This window comes from Serinus canaria, chromosome 3 (assembly GCF_022539315.1).
Source record: "Serinus canaria isolate serCan28SL12 chromosome 3, serCan2020, whole genome shotgun sequence".
Classification (NCBI taxonomy): domain Eukaryota; kingdom Metazoa; phylum Chordata; class Aves; order Passeriformes; family Fringillidae; genus Serinus; species Serinus canaria.
Window position 1 is genome coordinate 56,620,099 of NC_066316.1, and position 21,003 is coordinate 56,641,101.

Genomic DNA, 21,003 nt, shown 5'->3' on the forward strand with positions numbered 1-21,003 from the left:
AAATGTTTGGCAAACCACTCTTTTACCTAACTATAAATGCACACATGAATGCAGTCTAATAAACAATTTAAATGTTTATTTGAAAAATGTTAACAGTACAAACTGGCATGAGCAGACTGGGCCTACTCAGCAATAGTAAGCCAGTGTTTCTGTAGAATCTAATGGAATTTTCATTTTTCTTTTGGGACTTCATAGAGTACTGCTGTCACAGATACAAAAAGCAAGCTGGTTACAACTGCTAATAATTTTTTATGAGTGGAAGGGACCATAAAAATGTAAAGTGCTTGAAATACAATTCTTCCATTCAAATTTTTGTTTTGCGTATAAAAATGTCAGGTCTTTTGAGTAACACAAATGTTTGGTAGTGGTATCTTCCTGGCAAGACACACTCAACCCTAAGAGACCAGGAACCAGGTGGGGCAGCTTTGCTTAGGTTTGCAGGCACAGCTGATGTTTGCAATATTTTCTCATATTTTTTAGAAGAGTGCTATCTCTGGACTTAAGGACACCCTGAATTTCATCACCTTGTTAGTCAGGACAGCTGACTTGGTTTATGGGCATGAAGGCAGCCAGCATCCTGTCTGAGGTGTGGAAAAGTGACTTCACAGAAGTTAAAACCAATGGTAGCCCTCAGGGTGGAAAGCTGCTCTATTTTGAAACTTCTGAAAAGGCAGCTGTTCTACTTTGAAGCTTCTGAAAAGGCTGCTTGTTTATGGAGAGGCACAAGGAAGTCAGCTTTGGGCCTTGGCCTGAGGGGCCTTTTATCAATTAATCAACTGACTTAGTTTTCTTAGTAGGAAAAAACCAAGGTATTAAGATCAGGTGCCAAATATCAGATCAACTAAAAGTGTGTTTTTAAAAACCAGTAACTCCAAAGTAAATACAGTATTAAGTACATGCTTTCTCCTCTAAATTATTTTTCCTGTCTGAAAGGTCTGAAGGCAGGCTGATGGTAGTCACAGGTACAAAGCTGACTTGATCCAGGAGAAGGATGCCTCTGAAAGGTAAGGTTACCTGGCATTAGAAAACAATACACAAAACGATTCTGTGTTCTAAAAATTGCACTTATTCTTAAACCCCCCAAACTTAGTTTAAACCAATGCATCAACTATTACCCTCAGAATGTCTCTTATATGAAGTTGCAATGAAAAATGCTTCCAAACGGTACTGGCTGTGGTTTCTGAGGGCTCCCTTTGCCCAGATTCTACATCTGAAATGTCAGCAGTGCAGGCTCTAGCTGCTCAGTTTCATAGTAGCCTAAAACTCTTTGCTGTCAGGACCTACAGCTGATTTTCCAGGACTCAGCAACAGCCTCCAGTTTTATTAGTGTGACATAGAATGGCATTGAAGACTTGGGATGAGGTCCCAACTCACATCTTCAACTGTCATTCACCAGATGACATGTCCTGCTCATTCTTACTGGTTTACAATCCTGAGTTAAACCTTTTACCATTCTTTAGAGGACCACTTTACACAGGTAGCAAGAAAATAACTGTGTGGTTTAGGGGTTGTTTTTTAGGGGTTTAGTTTGGGTTGTTTTTTTTTTTTTTTAATGGAAGGAGTGGTTCAATTTCTGTATACGCTCTAACAAGTCATGAGCAAGCCCCATGTTCCTCATCTGGAACAGAAATTACTGCAAGCTGGTTCCTCTGCTCCATACTGACCTCTGCTACAGACAGGTCATCATCCACTCTGCTGAACAGTTTGTTGGGATAAGAATTTTCTTCCCAGTTCCACTTAGTTCAGTTTCATACGTGGCAGTGTTAAGCTACTTACTGCCAGAGGTAAGCTGCTTACTGCTGGGGAAAGTACAAAGTGTTTCTCCACTGTTTCTGCTCTAACCAGGGGAGCCCTCCCATCTGACAGCACGCTGTGTGAAATGCCAGGGGAAGCACTGCCTCTTTTGTCACTGCAGTTTCCAAACTTCTGATCTTCCAACCCTCCATTTTCCCAGTTTGTCAGAAGGGCCAAGAACAGCTGTACCCCTGAGTGGATACATAAATTAACTGCATGCAGGGCCATTCAGAGGCACATCTGATCAGCTGCATTTGAAGACATCAGCTGTGCTTGGGGCTAATTAAGCACACTGCACTGTCAGTTGCTTCCCAAAGAACATGAAGTTCCAAGGGACAGCTCTTCCAGAGCTGACTTAGGTTGCTTTAGAGTGCATGTGCTTGCCCATTCCAGCACTAAATCTACACTGATTTATGACCTGCAGTTACTAAATTCATCTTTCTGCCCCTTGCTCTGAGACCTTGCCTTCCCAAAAAATGTTAGTGTTGCCGGTAACACAGCAAGTGGATACACTCAGCTTTATTTGTGGCCTCTTGCCACCTATGCCAGCACCAGTCACTATGGCTTGGAAGCTGCCTGTAGAGGTAGGTCCCCCCCTTGGAGAATTCCCATGCAATTTTGTGAAGCCAAATTTGAGGCCTTTCAGAACTACTGTAAAACTCCAACACAGTATGAAAAGATTTGGAGATGTTGTTTAGACCTAGTTTCTACCCTTTCTTGGAACTATGTTAATAGCATTTCACAATGTAGTCCTTAGAAGACTTGATAAAAATTTGGCAGTAGGACAGCTCAGCTAAAGACATTTCCAATGAAATACTTACCCATGTCTCTCTGAAATGCCAATGTGTCAGAAGTGCACTTGGAATGGAAAGTTACCAGTAGCTTTCTCATTGAATTCTTGCTACAACTATCCTACAGAATGAGCCTGCTTCTTGGAAGATTCTTTTAGTCAAAATTTTGCCTTCATTAAAGCAAAAAAAGAATTACAAAAATTACTTACTTATTTTCACAGGACGGCAGAATCAGCTTTAAGACTTTGATAATAAGAGCTGCTCCAACAACTCCAACAACAACAACTTCCATGAAACTAAACAAGATAGGTAGAGATTGAAACCAGAATCTGCACAACCTTTTTCTCAAGTCTTCCACCCACTGGCACATCACCTACAAAACAGGTAAAAATACAGAGATTGCAAAACAAAGCAACTGCTAGGTTTTAGGGGTTTTTTAATCTACTGGTAAATCACATTACATGGTGATAATTTTACTTAAACATACATAAAAGCATGACGGAATTGACTGGTGGCTCAGCTATCTTTACTGTCAAAGTTTGAAACAGGTGAAGATTTACTTCTCTGTTCATTAAAGGCCCCTTTAAAAAATTAAGGGCCCTTGAACAGAGCAGACAGTGTGTTGTCACTGTGAGTGTTTTGGCCACAGAGGAGACCATGAAATCCATCCTTGCCTAAGCTGGAACTGAACTTCTCCAGCTGTTACTGTGTTTCCTACAGCAGGTGAGACCAGTGGTCCATTTCTCAGTGGTCCATTTCTCTCCGTTTCCCAGAGGGGTAAGCACTTGGGCTGAGTCAGGGGGAAATGGTGGAATTTAAAGCTAAGCAATATTTGAAATTGTCATAAGTGCTTAGCTTGGTATAATGTAAATGTCACAACTGACTATTGTGAAATATCCGTGTGGTCAGAACATGGCAAGGCTTAGAAGCCCAGTGGATTCCTACTGGACTTGTCACTGCTGAATGGTAATTTAGGAGGGGGCATTTTCTGGTTTATTTGGGGTTTATCTGAAAAAATCCACTGGTCTTAGTGGTTGCCTGTCTTTAAATAATTGTATTTATATACTAATAATTATACTAGTAATTAAAGCAAGCAAACAAATAGCAAAAGCACCTTGTAAGAAGATGGAGGTTCTATCCTAAGAGGAGTCTCTGGTAACTTGCCAGGTAATGTCTCTTCATCCACTGTGGTTTCTACTTGCTGGATGAGGTACTGACTGGTAGTCTGCAGTGGATCTTGAATATCTGAAGAAAGAGAGCTAGATTTAGGGGAGAGTTTGCTTTTTGTTCAACCCACTCTGAAGGAAAATAAAGACATGCTATGTTTCTCTACAGAGGGTACAGTTCTCACAGCAAGAACACAGCAAGGCTTTTTTTTGACTTGAGCAGTGAACTTGATAAGAAGCAGAAACAGTGTTACAGTGCAGCCTTTAGCTATGCCCTTAGCTGTAAATTTCAGCTGTCATCAGATTAAAAGATGATTGACTAGATTAAAATATTCTACTCCAATTAAATCCTTGACAGTTTCTGATTAAACAAAACTGAAATAAAATTAAGACATCAAGTAACTTCTATTGCTTTTAAGTTGTTCAAGTTTAATAACAGAAAACTGTTCTGTGGTTTGGAATTGACCCAGACAGGTATTTCCTCTACAGTTTTCTCTTTCATTCTCAGGAAAAAGGGGGAGCTGTAGAGAAACTTCCACTGCAGATCTGAGACAGAAATTTATTCCTGTCAGATGTCTGGATTGCAGACTGCCAAGTATCAAGTTCTTCAAAGGAGAACAGAATTGAAAACAAATAAAATACCTAATATGAAGAGTTGGATTTAGGTGTTAAAAAAAAATAAAAACCAATCATATAAAATAAAACCTGTCCCTGTTAATGAAGAAACTCTTTCACTATGTAGACCAAGGGATAAATGATGTTCTCTTACCCTGTAAAGCAATACTTTGAATATGGATGAAAATGCTACTTAACAGCTGAGAGATACCTTTCCTGAGAGGTTGGGCAGCGTAAATAACACGTCGTTGTCCCTTGGCAAGGAGTACAGCATGCTCTCTTTCAAAGGGACGGTGTAGTTAGAATGTCTAAGTACTCTCAGGTCCTTTACTAAAATATCTATTTCTGTTACTTCTTCCTGCTGAACCTACAAAAGATGCAAACATGATGAGTTTAAAGCAAAACTGAAGCAGCCTGGCAGAGGACAACAATACATCCCAGAAAACTCCAGGCCAATAAGATGTACACATATAGCTGTTATAACATGCACTGGTATTCTTTGTTTTCACATATCACACTTCTGTAGACCATACCACATCAGAAACTATGCTGAACAGACTGGGTCTCACTCCCTGCAAAAGCACATGGTAGTCAATCCATGGGCTTTTTTAATCACTTACATGGTACATCACTGTCCTCTTGCAGGGAGGCATTTTAGGGCATGGAAAACTCAGATTTGTAGTGAAAGCACTTGCAAACATTGAAATTCTTGCTAAAGCAAGACTGACATTTCTGCTTTTGCAGGAACATAGCTTGTTTTCAACAACTGAAAGCCAAGTGTTACAGCATTTGACCGTGTCCTGTTTGAACTCCTTGTCTCCAACCAAGAGACATGCACTTGACAGATGGGCCAGGCAGTGGATATGGCATTGGCTGGATGCCTGCACTCTAGAAAGCTGCTGCCAATGGCTCAATATCCAAATGGAGATCAGTGACAAGTGGTATCCTCAGGGATGGGTATTTGCACTGCTGCTGTTTAACAACTTTGCTGGCACCACAGACAGTGAGACTGAGTACACCCTCAGCCAGTTTGTTGACAACACCATGTGGTCAGCCTGCTGAAGGGAAGAGATACCACCCAGAAGCAGCTGAACAGGCCTGAGAGGTGGACCCCTCACAAAGTTCAGCAAGGCCAAGTGCAAGGTGCTGTACCTGGGTTGGGGCAGTTCCAAGCACAAGTACAGGCTGGGCAGTGAATGGATAAAGAGCAGCCTTAGAGAAAAGGACTTGGCAGTGTTGGTGGATGAAAAGCTCAACATGACCATGAATGTGCAGCCACATTCCAGAAAGCAAACTCTGTCCTGGGGCTGCAGCAAAAGCAGCATGGCCAGAAAGCTGAGGGAGGTGAATTTGCTCCTCTGCTGTGCTTATGTGAGACTGCTTTTGACTTAAAGGAACAATCAAGGAAACAGCATTGGCTTTCTGGTTGTTTTTACTAGGTCCCTATGAAAATCTGAAATGCATTGTGGTGTCTAGTTTGAGGCCTGAAATACAATGCCATTGTTGTGTAACAATGGAATCAAACCACGATTCTTAGGCTATTATCAGTGGGATAAAGGCCTCATTGGAAAAGCTACAGACCTCTCAGTGGGGCTTTTCACTAACAGACTAAGATGCTGACATGATACAGATCCCTGTAAAAACTACTGTATGCTGACCATGCAATTAATCAAGGATCAATGGTATTATGATTATTATCCATTAAAGAAAGAAAAAGGCAGCAGAACACAAGCCAGCTTCAAAAAAGCCTGGCTACGTGTAAGATGCAGATGTGCAGAAACAGAAGTATGACACAGAAATAAGCCAGTTGCTGGCTTCAACAGCTGGATCTTTTCTACAGAATCTCTTTAGTTAGTAAATCAATTACACCATACAGCTGATTTTGAGAACTCAGTTCTGCACATTTCAACTTCAGCTAGAATTGCAACCCCTCACATTGACTGCTATTTTTGCAAATACAGTTAGAAGCAGAGGGATGGAGGTGCTTGTTCATCTCAGAATCCATGCTTATTATCAAGATTCAAATTATCTTACATGCAAAGTCTTCTAAGACTAAGCTCTCAGGTGTAGTGGGCTTCTACAGTAAACCCACTTGCCATAAGAGTTTCCTGCGGCAAGCTGTTCCCCATGCTACCTGCTTGAAACCTTTTGTTAGCTTGGAATAAACAATGGGGGAAACCTCAAGACACAGAATGAGCCCATGCCCCTTTTATTAGTTTTGTACATTATTTTATACATCAACTCTTGCTTCTGAGTCTGGCTTTGCTTGCACAAATTCACTTATTCAAAGTGCATGTGATATAGTTAATGATAATTATTAAAATATGAAAAGAAGCATTAAAACTTGAAGTTTTCTAATGAGACACCCCACTATTATGCCTCCAACTCTGCTGTTGTCTCCCTCAGTATTGTGTTAGTTAACATTAATTACATACTTTGTGTTCTAATCACCAGTCAGATAAATGTAAACCTTGTAATCCCTGAGAACTACTTGCCTCTCATAAATTAAAAACAAGCAGAATGTTATACCTGTTTCCCATCAATTTCTGTCACTTCTTCCTGAATGACAATCAGCTGCAAATCAGAAGTGGATGCCAAAGGCCACTCGTGAACCATGATTCGAACACTGACGGTTCCCAGATGCTGCTGATCCAGTAAGTTATCCAAGCTTCTGTTCTCCACTGTTAACACACAATGTCATGATTTTCAAAGAGAAACCACCTCAACCAGAAAGCAGTACCCTGCCATAGAGAAAACAGGTGCAACTCTGACACAGATGCCTCTGCACATGCAGCAGGTGAATGGAGAGGTCAGGGTACCACTAGCATCAAGCCAGAGATGACAGAACATGTGTGCTATGTTGGTGTCCTTAACACTTCCAGTAACTGCTTTTACAACCAGCAGTAATCTGGGCCAACAGCTAAAACAGGTGCCATGATTTTTTTACCAGTATATCACCAAATCAGACCCAGAGCAGGTCTCATAATACAGCAGAGTTAAACAATCCCCTGACTCAGGGAGCCTGCAAACAATGTCACATCTCTGCCTTTGAGGTTTGCATTTAAGCACTCTAAGCAGAGTGCTTTGGCTTGGTTATTGCTGAATTCTTATTTCAGTTGTCCAAAGGAGTTCATAAGAGTAATGTCACAGCCTAGCCAGCCATCTGTGTAAACATCTTCCTTTGAACAACATTCCCCTTCCTCTGAATACAGAAACAAATATGGTCTTTTCCAGGCACACTGCATCTCCTAGTCAAGATGAGTGCCAGTTCCCTCCTACATACTTTTCTGCCCCCTTCTCTGTTTTCTTGTGTGACTGGTGACACCTCAACCTCTCTTCCTACCTAAAAGCTTTCAGCTGTTTCAACAACTTAATATTCTACAAATACACACAGAATTGCCTTTCTACCCTGGCTGTTTCTGCATAGTCTCAGTATGCTTCTCCCAGTTACCACTGCTTTAGCTGAGGGCATGCTACAACTGAAGTCTTGGAGAAGCACAAGAGTGGAGGTGAGGGATCTCTCCAGCATGCAGATACCAAAGGACATGAATTGAGACCAAACCATCTCTGCTGCTAAGCCACTGGTGCTGTGTGTGTGTCACTTGCAGTTCTGAGCCTGTCAGGTAATGTGGGATAAGGCTCAACTTGGGTCTCAGTCACACAGTAACTACTCAGTGTGTCCACTACTTTTATGCTGTGATCCCTCTCCTCATAAAGCCATTTTTCTTATTTAAATTATAGAAAAATACTTTCTGGCATTATTTAGTAATGTCTTCCATTGCCAAAATAAGTGGCAGCAGGACAGTTCCCTACAGGTGTGAGCCAGGCCACTAACCTGGTTGCTGATTGTTTTCTGACTTGGAGCAGCAAGCTTGTACTAAAGGCCCAAAGCCTCCAAGATGCCAAGCAGCTGAAGCTCCCTGTGTTCCCAGCTTTTACCATGTGTCAGGCTGTTCAACCACCACTACATTCACAGGAGAGACGCACACTTCCAAAACTGACATTTGGGGGAACTTCAAGTGGGAATGTAGGTGCCAAGAATGATCTGACAATGATGTCAGAGTATGTGGTCTCCAATATTCAGAAGCATGATAATTAAGGTCAAGTTTTGTTTTTATATACACCCAGGAGCATTTCCCCCCTCTATTAATAAGTATCTTGATATTTCTTTAGCATTTTACAAACACTACCTGAATCTGTTGTCAATAATTTAATAAGTAAATAGTATAAACATTACATTACAGGTAACAGAGAGAGGTACTGTGCTGGGGACTCAGACCCAAACATGGAGATAAAGAACTCTAGGTTTCTAGGTCCCAAGTCAAATCACTATTTTCCTCAATGTTTCAGATTCAAAACCAGTCACTGCAAGCACTACAACTGTGATTTGGGAAATTAATAGGAACTACAGAAGAGTGCTCAGGAGCTCTCAGAATTAGTCAATAAAATCATCCTTATGTTTCTGGAGTGAGTTATTTTGCAAGTAAATGACATTTTGCCATGGTTTTGTACCAGAAAAAGAGAATTTGATTACTGCTCTCCCTCTCCAGAAAAGAAATACTGTCAAATTAATAATTGATCATGCTTGGGAAAGAAGGGTTCGAGCAACAAGGTCACAGCTCAGAGAAGCTATTTTAAAAAGTGTTAGTATTCTGCAAGTGACTGAGAGGATGACCTCAGATATCAACCTAGAGATTGACTGCATCTCATGCAGCAGAAGATTGTTCTCAATACAACAGAAGCTTAAATCAAATAAGCCTAATTGTCCCTGTTAAATTAATTATACAGTATGCTCTGTGGATCTCCAGAAAAAACAGACACTACTTTCTGGTTTTTCACAAAAAAATGTAGCATTGAATCAGTGGAAAAACAGCAGGTTCACAACAATTTGAAGTAATTAACTATTATTAACTATTGCAGTCAATAAAGTTCAGTGTTTGTCCTGTAATATCCTATCCAGCAGAAACTTGTTTGTCCAATAGACACAGAAGTGATATCATTAAAAGACCTTCCTAACAACAATTCATATTTTTGTTATTGAATCTCCTTCTGGACACATGCCAACCAACCTAGGGACACAGCCATTAGCAGGGTGGAGTTGCATCCTTCTGTTTACATTGTCTAGCTTGTAGTGCAAACATGCTTTTGAAAAGATGGGCAGGGCCTGGATTTCAGATTAGACCATTTACACACAACCCTGTTAATGTGACTTGAGATGAAGGTGGCAAGATTTTTTTGATCCATTTTAATACCAAAATTGTCCTGCCTTGGGAAATGTTTTGTTTCCACAATGCTCTGGTTTACAAAATACCGAACACACAGCCATTGTAAGCTTTGGTTACTAGGTAACAGGGAAGCCAAATACCCCAGGGGAGGGAGGAAAATTTAAAAAAAAAGAAAAGAAAATACTCACATATTATTGTTTGGCATGTTATGTGGGCAACCCCGCTTTTCATAGGAAAGTCATTTAGATATACCTGTCCATTAACATAGGTGATGTTAAAAAGAACCTGAAAGAAAGACAGCCAGAATGAGTGTAGGTTTCCTGCCCCTGTGCTGCAATTCTGCTCTCAGAGGAACACACTCCATACTGACTGATGTCAGAATAAAGGATATACTTGCAGCTGCTGCATACTTTGTTTTACTGCATATTAATTCACTGAATAAATAGAAAAACCGGACAAACCTGTACTTTGTGGAGTTCTCCACTGGTGTTCAGCATCATAACACCAACTCTAATTGCTTCCTGGAAAAAAAAACAGAAGAGATCTAAGTTTGAGAAAACACAGGAGCCACTGCAGGCAACTTTCTTTTACTGTCCTGGCAGAATGACTTCTTACTAACCCCAGAGTGCATTCCCAGGCTTTCTATCCAGCAGACAGAAGGAAAAGGAATATGCTTTCTTGTTTCATGTAAGGATTAGTCTGGTTTTTTCACCCTTCTTTTTAATAAAAAGGATTGATGAGAAAGAATGACATCTGCATTCCCCTATGTATAGTTTGTAGTTTTTTGTAATAAAAATAAAATAATAATAATAACAACAATTTTTTCACACGGATATAATGGAAGTCTCTCATATTAGCTGAAAAATAATAGACCACAAAAGGTAAAAATCAGATTTTCTGTAAGTGTTTTTTTAAGCACTCCAGTTGGTCTTCAAAGTGAAGTTAGTCTATACTAAAGACCATTCTGTTTTGCCAGCAGAATTCTGTTTCTTTGGTTATGATTCCCAAATTATGCCACATGGGACACCTCAAACTCACAGAAAATGGAGATTTGCTTCTTTCTTTCAAACCCTAATTGCTGCAATTTACTGAATCACTCATTCTGTCCTCTCATTTCTCCCTTGTAATTTCAGGGGCTGCTTTGCAAATGAGACCTTAAGCGTCCCAGGTCTGTCTCTAAAAAAAACTACACAGAAAAATCAAATCCTGTTTGCACATAGCCAAAAGTAATGATTGCCACACTGCCTTCCTCAGACCCCTCTTCAAAAAAAATGTTAAGCTCCCTGTTTGGCCTGTGGGAGCCTTAAATCATTATAACTTCATTTCATTAACACCTGGACATGGCACTTTGTGCTGTGGTGTGGTTAGCTGAGTGGTGGTGAGTCAAAGGCTGGACTTGATCTTAGAGGTCTTTTCCAGCCTAAATGATTCAGTGATTCTGTGGATCCATTCTCCTCTGGAAAATATCTCCATACCTTCAGCATCTTCTTTAGCTCTGTAGCTGAGTCATTGTTTCACAACCAACAATTAAAAAGCGAGTCATGTCTCAATAAATGCTCAGAATTTAAAATAAATAAAAATGTAAATACATAAAAAGACTTTTCATTTTGTATTTTTATGCAACACTAGATTTTCAGCCAGAAAATATGTGAAATATACAATACCTAACATAATACAGCCCAGTTCAGGGAGAGAAAACACTGAAGCGTGACAAGAATGTAAAAAAATAATTGAAACAATGGGTGTTAATGAGCATACTCAAGTAGCCGAACTGTCAAAACACTGAAAAATAACCTCCAAGTCTGATTCAGCTGGAATCTGGCATCACGAGAAGAATGGTTCCAGACCTAGGACAGATAATCTTTTGGTTCAAAGTGACTTGAAATACTTCAGACCCATTTGACGTATCAGTAGGAAAACTCTCTGGCCACTGAGACCAAAGAGAAATCTCTTCCTCAGTGCCCCTTCTGTGAAACAGGTTTTTGTATTGACTTTTCTTCAAAACTTAAATCCTAGCTATTCAAAGGAAATTAAAAATACCAAATTAGTCAAGAAGTGAACTCTGTAACTGAAAATATAACCTGGATTAACACTATAAACATAGGATATATTATATCCTGTCTTCCTGTAATTTCCTCAAACCACTCATTTCCTTCTCATATTTTAAGAATTGTGTATATTAATAATAAAATAAAAATCCACCAAACTTTTAGATCTTTTAGCTCTTAGCACTCAGAGCTCCAAGTCTTTTACACTCTCAAACTGTTTAACAGAACACCAAAACTTTGTTCCTAGGTTATTCTGTTTTCTGGGAATTCAAAGGGCACAAAAGATGGATTTTACCGGCAGTCTTAACAGTCCCTTAACAGTCCCTTAAGCCATGAATTACATCTGAGGTTTTGTTACACAGAAAGTATTTCACAATCTTCTTTCAACATCTACAAAGAGACTCACTGAGTTTACAAGAAAAAGGAAATGACTGATGAAAAATAGGAAAATCCCCTCCTTTTTTTTTTCTTTAATCAAATGCTTTACTTGAAAGTGAAGGGCATGAAGGAAGCTAGATATGCTCAACAATTGACTATTAAATGTACAAAGTTAGCTATACACACAATGATTAATTTCCTTCCAAACAGCTGTCAGCTCTGTTGACACAGTATCCACAAGCACTTATGAATTCTGGAACATACTTAAAACTTGCACTTGAAGAACACATTACATGTTTAAGAAATGAAATATTTCAATGGATCACTTCTGTACTGTCAAAGGTTCAAAACTCAGATCGTAAGGTGCAGACAAATAAGACAATTTAACCACTTGCTGCCTCTGCCACTGGAAGAGAGAGTGCAGATCTCTCCTGCACATTATCCTTCTTTCTCATCCATCCCAAGTCAGTGAGGTAATTTAGCTCATTAAATTGGCACAAAAGCTTTCCCTTTTTTGTCAGACCATTTTTCTGTCAGTTGAACAAGCAAGGAAGAGCTGGACAAGAACAAGAGATCCAAGAACACAGCTGGGAAGAATTAGCTGGGCTCCTTGGTCTGATGCACACAGATTGTCAGACTGCCTCTGCTGCGTGATCTGTCTGTCCTTGCAGCATCTCCTTGGGAGACATCTGTCCTCACCACCATCTCAGGTGATGGTGATGCATCTCCTTAATGGTACAGATTCATAAAGCTCCTCAGTAACTCAGAGCAATGATCAGTATTCCCCTACAGCAGCTGCATCATGACCCTTACAATTTTGTAAATCACACACAACAGAGAACTCATACTGCTGCTACTCCTGGGACTAGTCTGCTCACATCCAGATCCAACAAATTCTACTGAGATCTTCCCATATTCTGTACATCCATTCTACTCAGTTTTTATATGCTCTCATTTTGCAATTTATGAACAGGTTGTTCATTACTCTTCTTATCTTCCCACAGAAAATAGCAGTGTTCCAGCTCAGTCTTAACCCTTCCTTAAAGGTGGGTTTCACACTGCTGTCTTCCAATGACTTCCCACTGGTGTCTCCTGCAGTACCACACTCAAAACTCAGTGGGTCCTGCTGTGGCCAATCTTCCTGACCCTACACGTACCCCATAACAAAATCTACAGGATGGCAAAAACAACAAGATGCATGCCAACTCCAATGAAAAGCTGGCAGGAGTGCTGGGGAAAGGAAGCAGCAGCTCACAGGAGAAGAGAGCAACATCCCAGCTAAGCCACTTTCACCCACAGCAGGGAAGAAGGGCTGCATAGCACTGCCCCTGTTATCACAGGCCTGATTGGTACCCCTTCAATATCTGCATGTTGATAAGTGCTCAAGAACCACACATTGTTTATGCCTCCTGAAGGGAAGGGAAACAGATGTGGCAGGCCAACAGCTCTTGTACCAGTCTTTCAGGATGAAATGCCTGGTCTGACAAGCCACACTTGCTAAAAAGTGCTCCAGTGATAATTCAAATCCCCATCTTTTCAGTCCTAGGGCTGAAGACACACACACTTACAGAACATCCTTTACGTTCAACAGAGGAATTATTTTTTTTTTTATGTTACCATAATAAAATTCACAGCCTGAGGGTGGAGGGGAAGAAAATGTTTTATAGTGCTTTGTAGATATGTCTTGTGGTTATGTACTTCAGCAAATAACCCCACATCCCTTATTCTGTAAAAGCATAGTAAGCCAATCCTGCAGTAACAAAGCCACTGAGAGCAGAACACAGAACTCTGCAGTAGTCCATACTACTGCACTGTCAACTTCTGGAAAAGCCTCAACTGTGAGTGTAAAACTTGGCTGTAAAACTTAGAATACACTTCTCAGTATTAACATGCAAGTATCATGCAAGTTTCAGACAGGCCCGTAATTTAAAAGGTTCTGAATTCACTGGGATATTTGAAAAAGCAGTACTTTGACAGAGCCAGAATGAAAGGACAGCCCCAAGAAGCAATTCAAGTCCCTAAGAACTGGGGTGTGCTTTCAGCTTAGCATTGGCCCCATTCCATACTTCACAGCCCCTTGTCCCCTCCTGTGCTGGTAAATACCTTCACACAAAATTCCAATGTGCTCAAACAATGGCCCTATCATTCTTAATGCTCTCATAGGATGTAAATGTCTCTCCTGAGTCTTCCTATGATTTCTCATCCCTGTTTTAGTACTCCAGCAGTGCTATTTACAGCGGATGGCCACAGAACCTGCAAAGAGGACAGCAAATGTAAGTCATTCTGCTCTAGGACAGCTAAGCAGCAGCACTCACAGTGTGATGGCACAGGTTACAGTGAACGAGTGAATTTCTGTGAGCTTGGATCTGCAGAGGTAAGCAGATAGTGATCATGTTCTATTCCTTTTCCCTTTCACTGTGTGCTACAACAGAATCCAGGACTATTAACTGGGGCAGTATAATCACAGTAGCAGCAGAAGAACAAAAAGGGGAAAAGATGTCAGCAAAGAATATAAAGCATCTGGCATAAGTTAAAAGGGAATATTCATTAATTCTCAAAGACTAACACCACACAAATCTACAGAGAACATTTCACCCAATATTGCTTTGTGAAAAAAATGCCGCAAAAGAAAAAGCTGATGGGTCCAATCACGCAGGAACTTCAAACAGATCTGATTATCTGATTAAAGAATCATGGAAAAACTTTATCCACAGGCAGTGAATACCTGATGGGGTGCACTGTACAGTTTCTCCCAATACAGGGTAACTGCTCAGTCCTACACAGCTGCATCAGTCACACAAAGCCCATCAAGATTCTGCTGCTAGCAGCCGGCCCACTTAAAGCACAGCTGTTCTCCATTGAGGCTCTCCAAACAAGGCTCTTTCTGCTCCAAGGCCTGTGGGAAGCCAAGTGGGCAGCCCTAGGAACAGATGGCACAATGCCTTACAAGATGGCCAGCTGTACAGAGACTTGAAAGGCAGACAATCCCCTCACAGCCATTACCCAGGCACTGCTGATATCCTGTTTGCAACTGAAAAATATCAGGTTGCCAAACAGGTAAAAAATAGGCAAAACCAATAACCTGTTTCTAAATTTGAGAAGAGATTAAGGGAAAAGAAGTGTCTGAATAGACAAACAAAACTACCACACAAACTCACACCACTTGAGTCCTGGCACTCACATGGACAACTGGCTCCAAACAGTGTAACTATATATTGCAATCCAGGGCTCCATGATCCATGCTTCACATAATTCATTTGTGAGACTCAAAACAGAACTATGTTGTAGAGTCTAATCTGCAATCAGGCATAACTGAATTGAGAAGTAACCATGCTAAAAGCTTGACATAAGAAGATAGAATTTCACAAGTTTGCAGGATGATAATTTGTCCCTCACATTTTAGAAAACTTTTGTACAAAATTTTCTCCATTAAGATTTGGCATTATTAAACTGCATGAGAGTATTTAGGTAAGATAACTACATCCAGTATTTTCTTAACTAGCTAAAGCTATATATAATAATCTGACATGATGCTTTTGCTTTACTTTGCTTTTCTGAGCAAGCACACTTACTTTCATTCCTTCCTTGTTTTACAATGACTCTTATTATAACATGGTTTATCCTTCCTTTTCCCCTATGTGTGTTACTAGACTTAATTGCCTTTGTATCTTCTCTATTAAACCAACTCATACTGATGATATTTGATCAAAAGTTTTAAAGGTGAACGCTCAGTCTCACATCACAGAGACACAGTTGCATCATACTGCTTTCATTTAATCAAATATACATAGGAAGATTATGTCAGCTCTTTAAGGCCCAAATTCACATGTGCTGTACTGCTAATAGAGAAACTGACATAAAGCGATGGAAGAAACATTCCAGCACACTGCTATTACAACTTTCTTCTTTGATTAAAATACATTGTACTCACTGCATCAAATGGTTGATGCAGTGAAGATTATTTCCTGATGTTGTGAAACGACCCATCCACACAGAGGGTTCTTGCAGGCAACAAATAATGTAAAAGCTTTTTTTTTCCAGGCAACTGAACTAAACTAAAAAGAACAAAAGTCTGGTAGGCAGGTATGTTATTTAGCAGAGTTTACGAACCCTGCTAGCCTAAATTATCAAGAGGTAAACAGAATAAGCAAATAACATGGTGTTAGCACTGCTTTTAGCAAGCTCCTATCAGCACATTAAAAAAATACTCTAAAGCACAAAACCTTATTCCTGACCTTGAATCAGAAACATTACTTTAAAGTGAAAGTCAGTTGTCTTATTGCATCATTCCCTTTAATTTTTTTAAAAGGAAAAAAAAAGCACAAAACAACAACAAGAAGAAGACATCCCCAATTTTGTCTAAAATCAACCAATTTTTAGTTCAGTTTTTCATATCCAAATTTTATGAGGAGAAATAAAAATCAGAACAGGCATGCTAATATTAAAAAAAAAGGTCCTGATTTCAAAATAGCTTTTTAAAGAAATTACAAGTATTGCACAACAGTTGAGGCGTTCACATTCCAAAAGAGCTGAACAAAAGCACTTCAGTCTTACAAAATGCTATTCCAGTGTCTCAAAGTTTTTCCTCAGTCTTTACACTATGGTTTTTGTAACACCACTGCCATCAGCACGGAGGTAAACTTTGACACCAGCTTTAATCCCCACCTGGAAGAGTTAACAAAATGTGAAGCTGTTAGTAGAGTGCAGCCAGTGGGCTCACAGAGTTGTAAAGCACAGTTGTGGTGTCCAGGCAAAGCAAAGCTGACCATGTTGATGCTGCCTGCTCCCAATCAGTCTGCAGTCCCAAGCCATCCTGAGGAAATACCACAGTTATTCTGCCCCTATAGCCCACTGTCACTGAGATCACAGCTTCTGAAGGCAACTTGACAGCATGGCATTCCCACTCTGCCTATTCCCACTGCCTAGGCACTTCTGTTTCTAAGAGGCTACCAAAAACAGCTCAGTGTCAAAACACACTGACACTTCTACTCAAAACTTTCTCCAGACACACTGGTCCTTTTGCATCAAAACTGGTCCTGTATGTACAAAACTACATAGAGCAGGAGAAAACACAGGTTTTTATTTTGCTAAGTTTAACATTTAAAAAGAAAAAAACATTAAAGATTTGTGTGCCTCTTTTTGACTCTTAGAAGAAATTTTCTGCATATACTTAGGCCACCAGACCCATATAAAACTAAGAGTGCAGACACTTCCAAACTAGAAAATCATGAGCTCACAAGACCATGGGAGAAGTACAGCACAAATGAATAAACTCGACCCCACTAACAGCACAGCTGAGCCCATAAGGCACTACAGTTCCGAAGTCAAGCCCTACTCAAGCTCCAAAACATACCTGTTCTATCTCTGACCCCATACCTGTTCTATCTCTGATCCCATGCCTGTTCTATCTCTGACCCCATACCTGTTCTATCTCTTATCCCATACCTGTTCTATCTCTGACCCCATACCTGTTCTATCTCTGCCTTACATGGCACTGCCCCGGCACCCCTGTGCCCTGCTCAGGCTTTCACATCCAAAGACAGCAGACACAAGTGTGCCTCCATGTCCTTTAAAATTGCCAGTCATGACAACTTTAACTACCAAGCTGCAGTTTCAGTGTGAAGTGTGACAGTTTCTCAGTGGAAGGTGAGCAAGAACACAAGTCTGCATTACATTGTCACTTCATGAGCCTTTTGGCAAATTCAAGCCCACACTCCCTTTCTCAGAGGGACAGACAAATTACCCAAATACTGAGCTCCCTCTGCTCTCTTTAGCACACCTCACTCCAGGCATTTAGGCACTTTTGTAGGAGTCTGAAGATCTAGATCCCCGATTTGAAATCAGAGCTAAGGAGGTCTTGCTTCAAAAGGTCATAAAGAGAAGCAGAAACCAGGAAGTAAGGCCAGGAATGAATCCTGCTTCGCAACACAGGATGTGCCAGCGCAGGCCTCTGCCAGGCTTTCTTGGAAATGTTTTACTTTAATTACTCTAATAAATAAGTAACTCAGGAGGAAAAAAAGGCATAATAAGTTTGGCCAGGTAACTGGTCAGGTCAGTAACTTCACATTGGCTGGACAAGTTGACTACAAACCCCACACAACTCTTCCCTCTGTGATCTTACACCTTGGGTTCACAATTATACCAATTTTAGAGGATGTATCTGATCATGATTCACGCTCAGGCAGAAGTACCCAGCTCTTCTGTAATTCTAGAGGTCAGATCTCACCTGGTGTGGCGGCAAACCTTTTTATACCCACTGTGAAGTTCTCCTAAGTAGTTCCCAAAATACTCCCTCCACTCTTCTAAAAAGCCACCAAATTTAAAACTGATGTCACCAAGATACAGCACAGATATTGGAACAGAAAAACAAACAACACAATGCCCTGTGCGTTTATAGCTATACACCAATACATCAAATAGATATACACCCCTTTTCTTGGTTCGGATCACGAGTAGGCTAGGCTCAAGTGCGGACCTAATGCAGCGCGTACTTCTACGGCACCGAACCCTGGAGATGTAGGCAGACAAGCCTGAAAATACAATATAAACATTGCACAGAAGTAACTACCTTCCCCCTCAGACCTGTCAGATACGGCACAAAGATACGGACGAAGCAGCAAAGGGAGAGGGCAAGCCCCGTCTGCCCGCGGTAGGGTCCGGCTCACCCCTGTGAGGGAGCGGGGCACGGGCCGGGGCCGGGGCCGGGGCAGGAACAGGGAGAGGGGCAGGGACAGGGACAGGGACAGTGGCAGGGAGAGGGACAGGGAAAGTGGCAGTGGCAGTGGCAGGGCAGGGCTGGCCCCGGCGGTACCTGTCCCAGCGGCGCGGCCGGGCCCAGCAGAGCGGCGGCCAGAGGCGGCAGCAGCAGCGACAGCGGCAGCAGCAGCAGCTCCCGACGTCCCAGCGCCGCCTCCATCTTGCGACCCGGGAATTAAAAGCAAGTGAAACATCAACAGGCGGGGCCGGGAGGAAGCGGGGGAGGTGGCAGGAGGGGGCCGGCCCTGCCCCGGCCCTGCCCCTGCCCCTGTCACTGTCGCTGCCCCTGTCTCTGTCTCTCTCCCTGGCCGGGCAGCGCCGCCGCCGGGAGGTCCCGAGTTCAGCGTTGCGGAATAAGGCGGGAATATGGAGCTGTGCCTGCAGGAATCCGTCACGTTTTATAGGCGAATGCAGCCTTTGAAAGCACTACGGGAGGTGCCCGTACAGATCGTGTTAAGAATTGCAGCTGTTTGTGAGATGTCGTGAGGCTCCCGTGAGGCGCCTGCTGTTGTCAGCTGCCCTGCGTGGAGAGGGTCATAGGGCCGGAGCAATACCGGGCTGAGCCCTCGGTACCACACTGCAGGAAAGGGTTCTGGAAAGCTAAACCAGGCAGAGTACTCCAGAAGGGAGCAGAGAGAGTCATCGGAAAGGAGGAAAGCACAAGATAAAGTTCTCAAGAGCTAGAGGTCATCATCCTAAAGAAGAGGAAGCAGAGGGAAACTTAGTAGCGGCAGTCAAAACCATGGAAGTCTCAGGCAAAGGCGAAGAAAAGCTTGATCACCAAGTTATCAGTGGATTTGAAGATAACAAATGTTTTACTTGCAACAAGAAGGATTGTCATTACCTATTAGCAAAAAATGGTAAGCGTGGCAAATATATGAACACCTCGACTAGGGAGGTTTTAATCCTGCCATAAATTAGCTGTCCTGTTGAAGCAATCTTTAGCCTGATTTTATATTGCTCTATGACTCCCTATTGGTTGATAATGAACATGAATCATAAAACCCACAGAAACTTCTTATTTTGTATGCAGTTCACATTCATGAGACACTGATACAAACATCTGGCACTTGGAACAAGGCGTTGGAAAATGAGGCCTAAGAGAGTTGTATATTGTGAAGTATGTTTCACACACTTCTATGAACCCCTCAAATATGTAATCCCTAAACACATTTATCATCAGCAGTTCCTACTGTTTTAGAGACAGCAAAAAAGCAGAGCTGACTAATTGCCTTTGTAATATCTACAGATATCAGCAACAGAAGAAGGTATAAAAAATGGCATCTTAATTTCCACCACCTCTCTTCACTGTCCCCTGGTTTACCTAATTCCTTGCATACTCGTCCTCAAGAGTTTTGGGTTTTTTTAATCTGTTGTGTTTGCTAAATGGAAAAGCAATAGGTAAAGGATGTGCTCACTGTGCAGCCTCATGAGGCAGAGAGCTATGAGGTAAGTGAGGTCCCCAGCATTTGGCTGCCTCTCCTGTTGGCTGCAGGAGCATGTTCAGGGATATGAGGGCTGTCAGAATGCAGCTCTTGTCAGTACTTGCAGTCATTTGCATGTGCTGGTGGGAGGGAGTTTAAATTACCGAAATTCCTAACTATGAGTTGCATTCTCTAGAACTCTGAGTGGGGGTTGCCTTCCAGCAGGAGAATAATACAGTGTTTTTTGTAATAGATTCAGTACCTCAAATGTTTACAAAATGTACCAGAGACATAATAATTAATGTTATCAAGGTACGTTAAAATGGAGGGAATCAAAGATCTCTGATCTGCAGAATTTATAGATTCAGCAAAATTCAAGCTGGGTTCTGAGTCGACCTTGAGGAGTTTAGCATCTCACTGAAATGAAATAGCAGATGAATGCCTTTTCATTTTTTGACTATCTCTGCTTGCAAGTTTCGTGGTAAACTACCTATCAAGTAGTGCTTTCCTTCTGTTTCTGTTCCCACTGTTCTTTCCTTTTTCTTTCCATCTTTTCCACCCTCTTTTCTTCAGTCCTCTCTTACTCTTTATTAATTCTCCTGGAACTTAATTAAAACTTCAAAGATTATGGATTAACAGTTCTTTCAAGTATTTCTGTTTTCTTCAAATTTTAAAACTTTCATTAGTCTTACAGCATAACAGATGTCATAACAGTTTTATTTAATGAAAATGATAAAATTCCTTGCAATAACTAAATAACTTATGATCAGTTTCACAGGTGAACTGTCCTTGGTGAAGGTGGAGTT

General features: G+C 41.3%; 1 protein-coding gene across 1 annotated transcript; it reads right to left on the reverse strand.

Moving 5' to 3' along the window:
* Positions 1 to 56: 56 nt before the first annotated feature.
* On the reverse strand, positions 57 to 19,052 carry GINM1 (glycosylated integral membrane protein 1). Its single transcript, XM_050972253.1, has 8 exons — positions 18,829 to 19,052; positions 10,053 to 10,112; positions 9,780 to 9,876; positions 6,896 to 7,047; positions 4,579 to 4,733; positions 3,700 to 3,832; positions 2,795 to 2,958; positions 57 to 997 (listed from the first exon to the last, which is right to left on the reverse strand). Exons 1-8 carry the CDS (start codon positions 18,931 to 18,933, stop codon positions 889 to 891), a joined length of 975 nt encoding a protein of 324 aa, XP_050828210.1. The 5' UTR covers positions 18,934 to 19,052; the 3' UTR covers positions 57 to 888.
* Between the last annotated feature and the right edge of the window lie 1,951 nt (positions 19,053 to 21,003).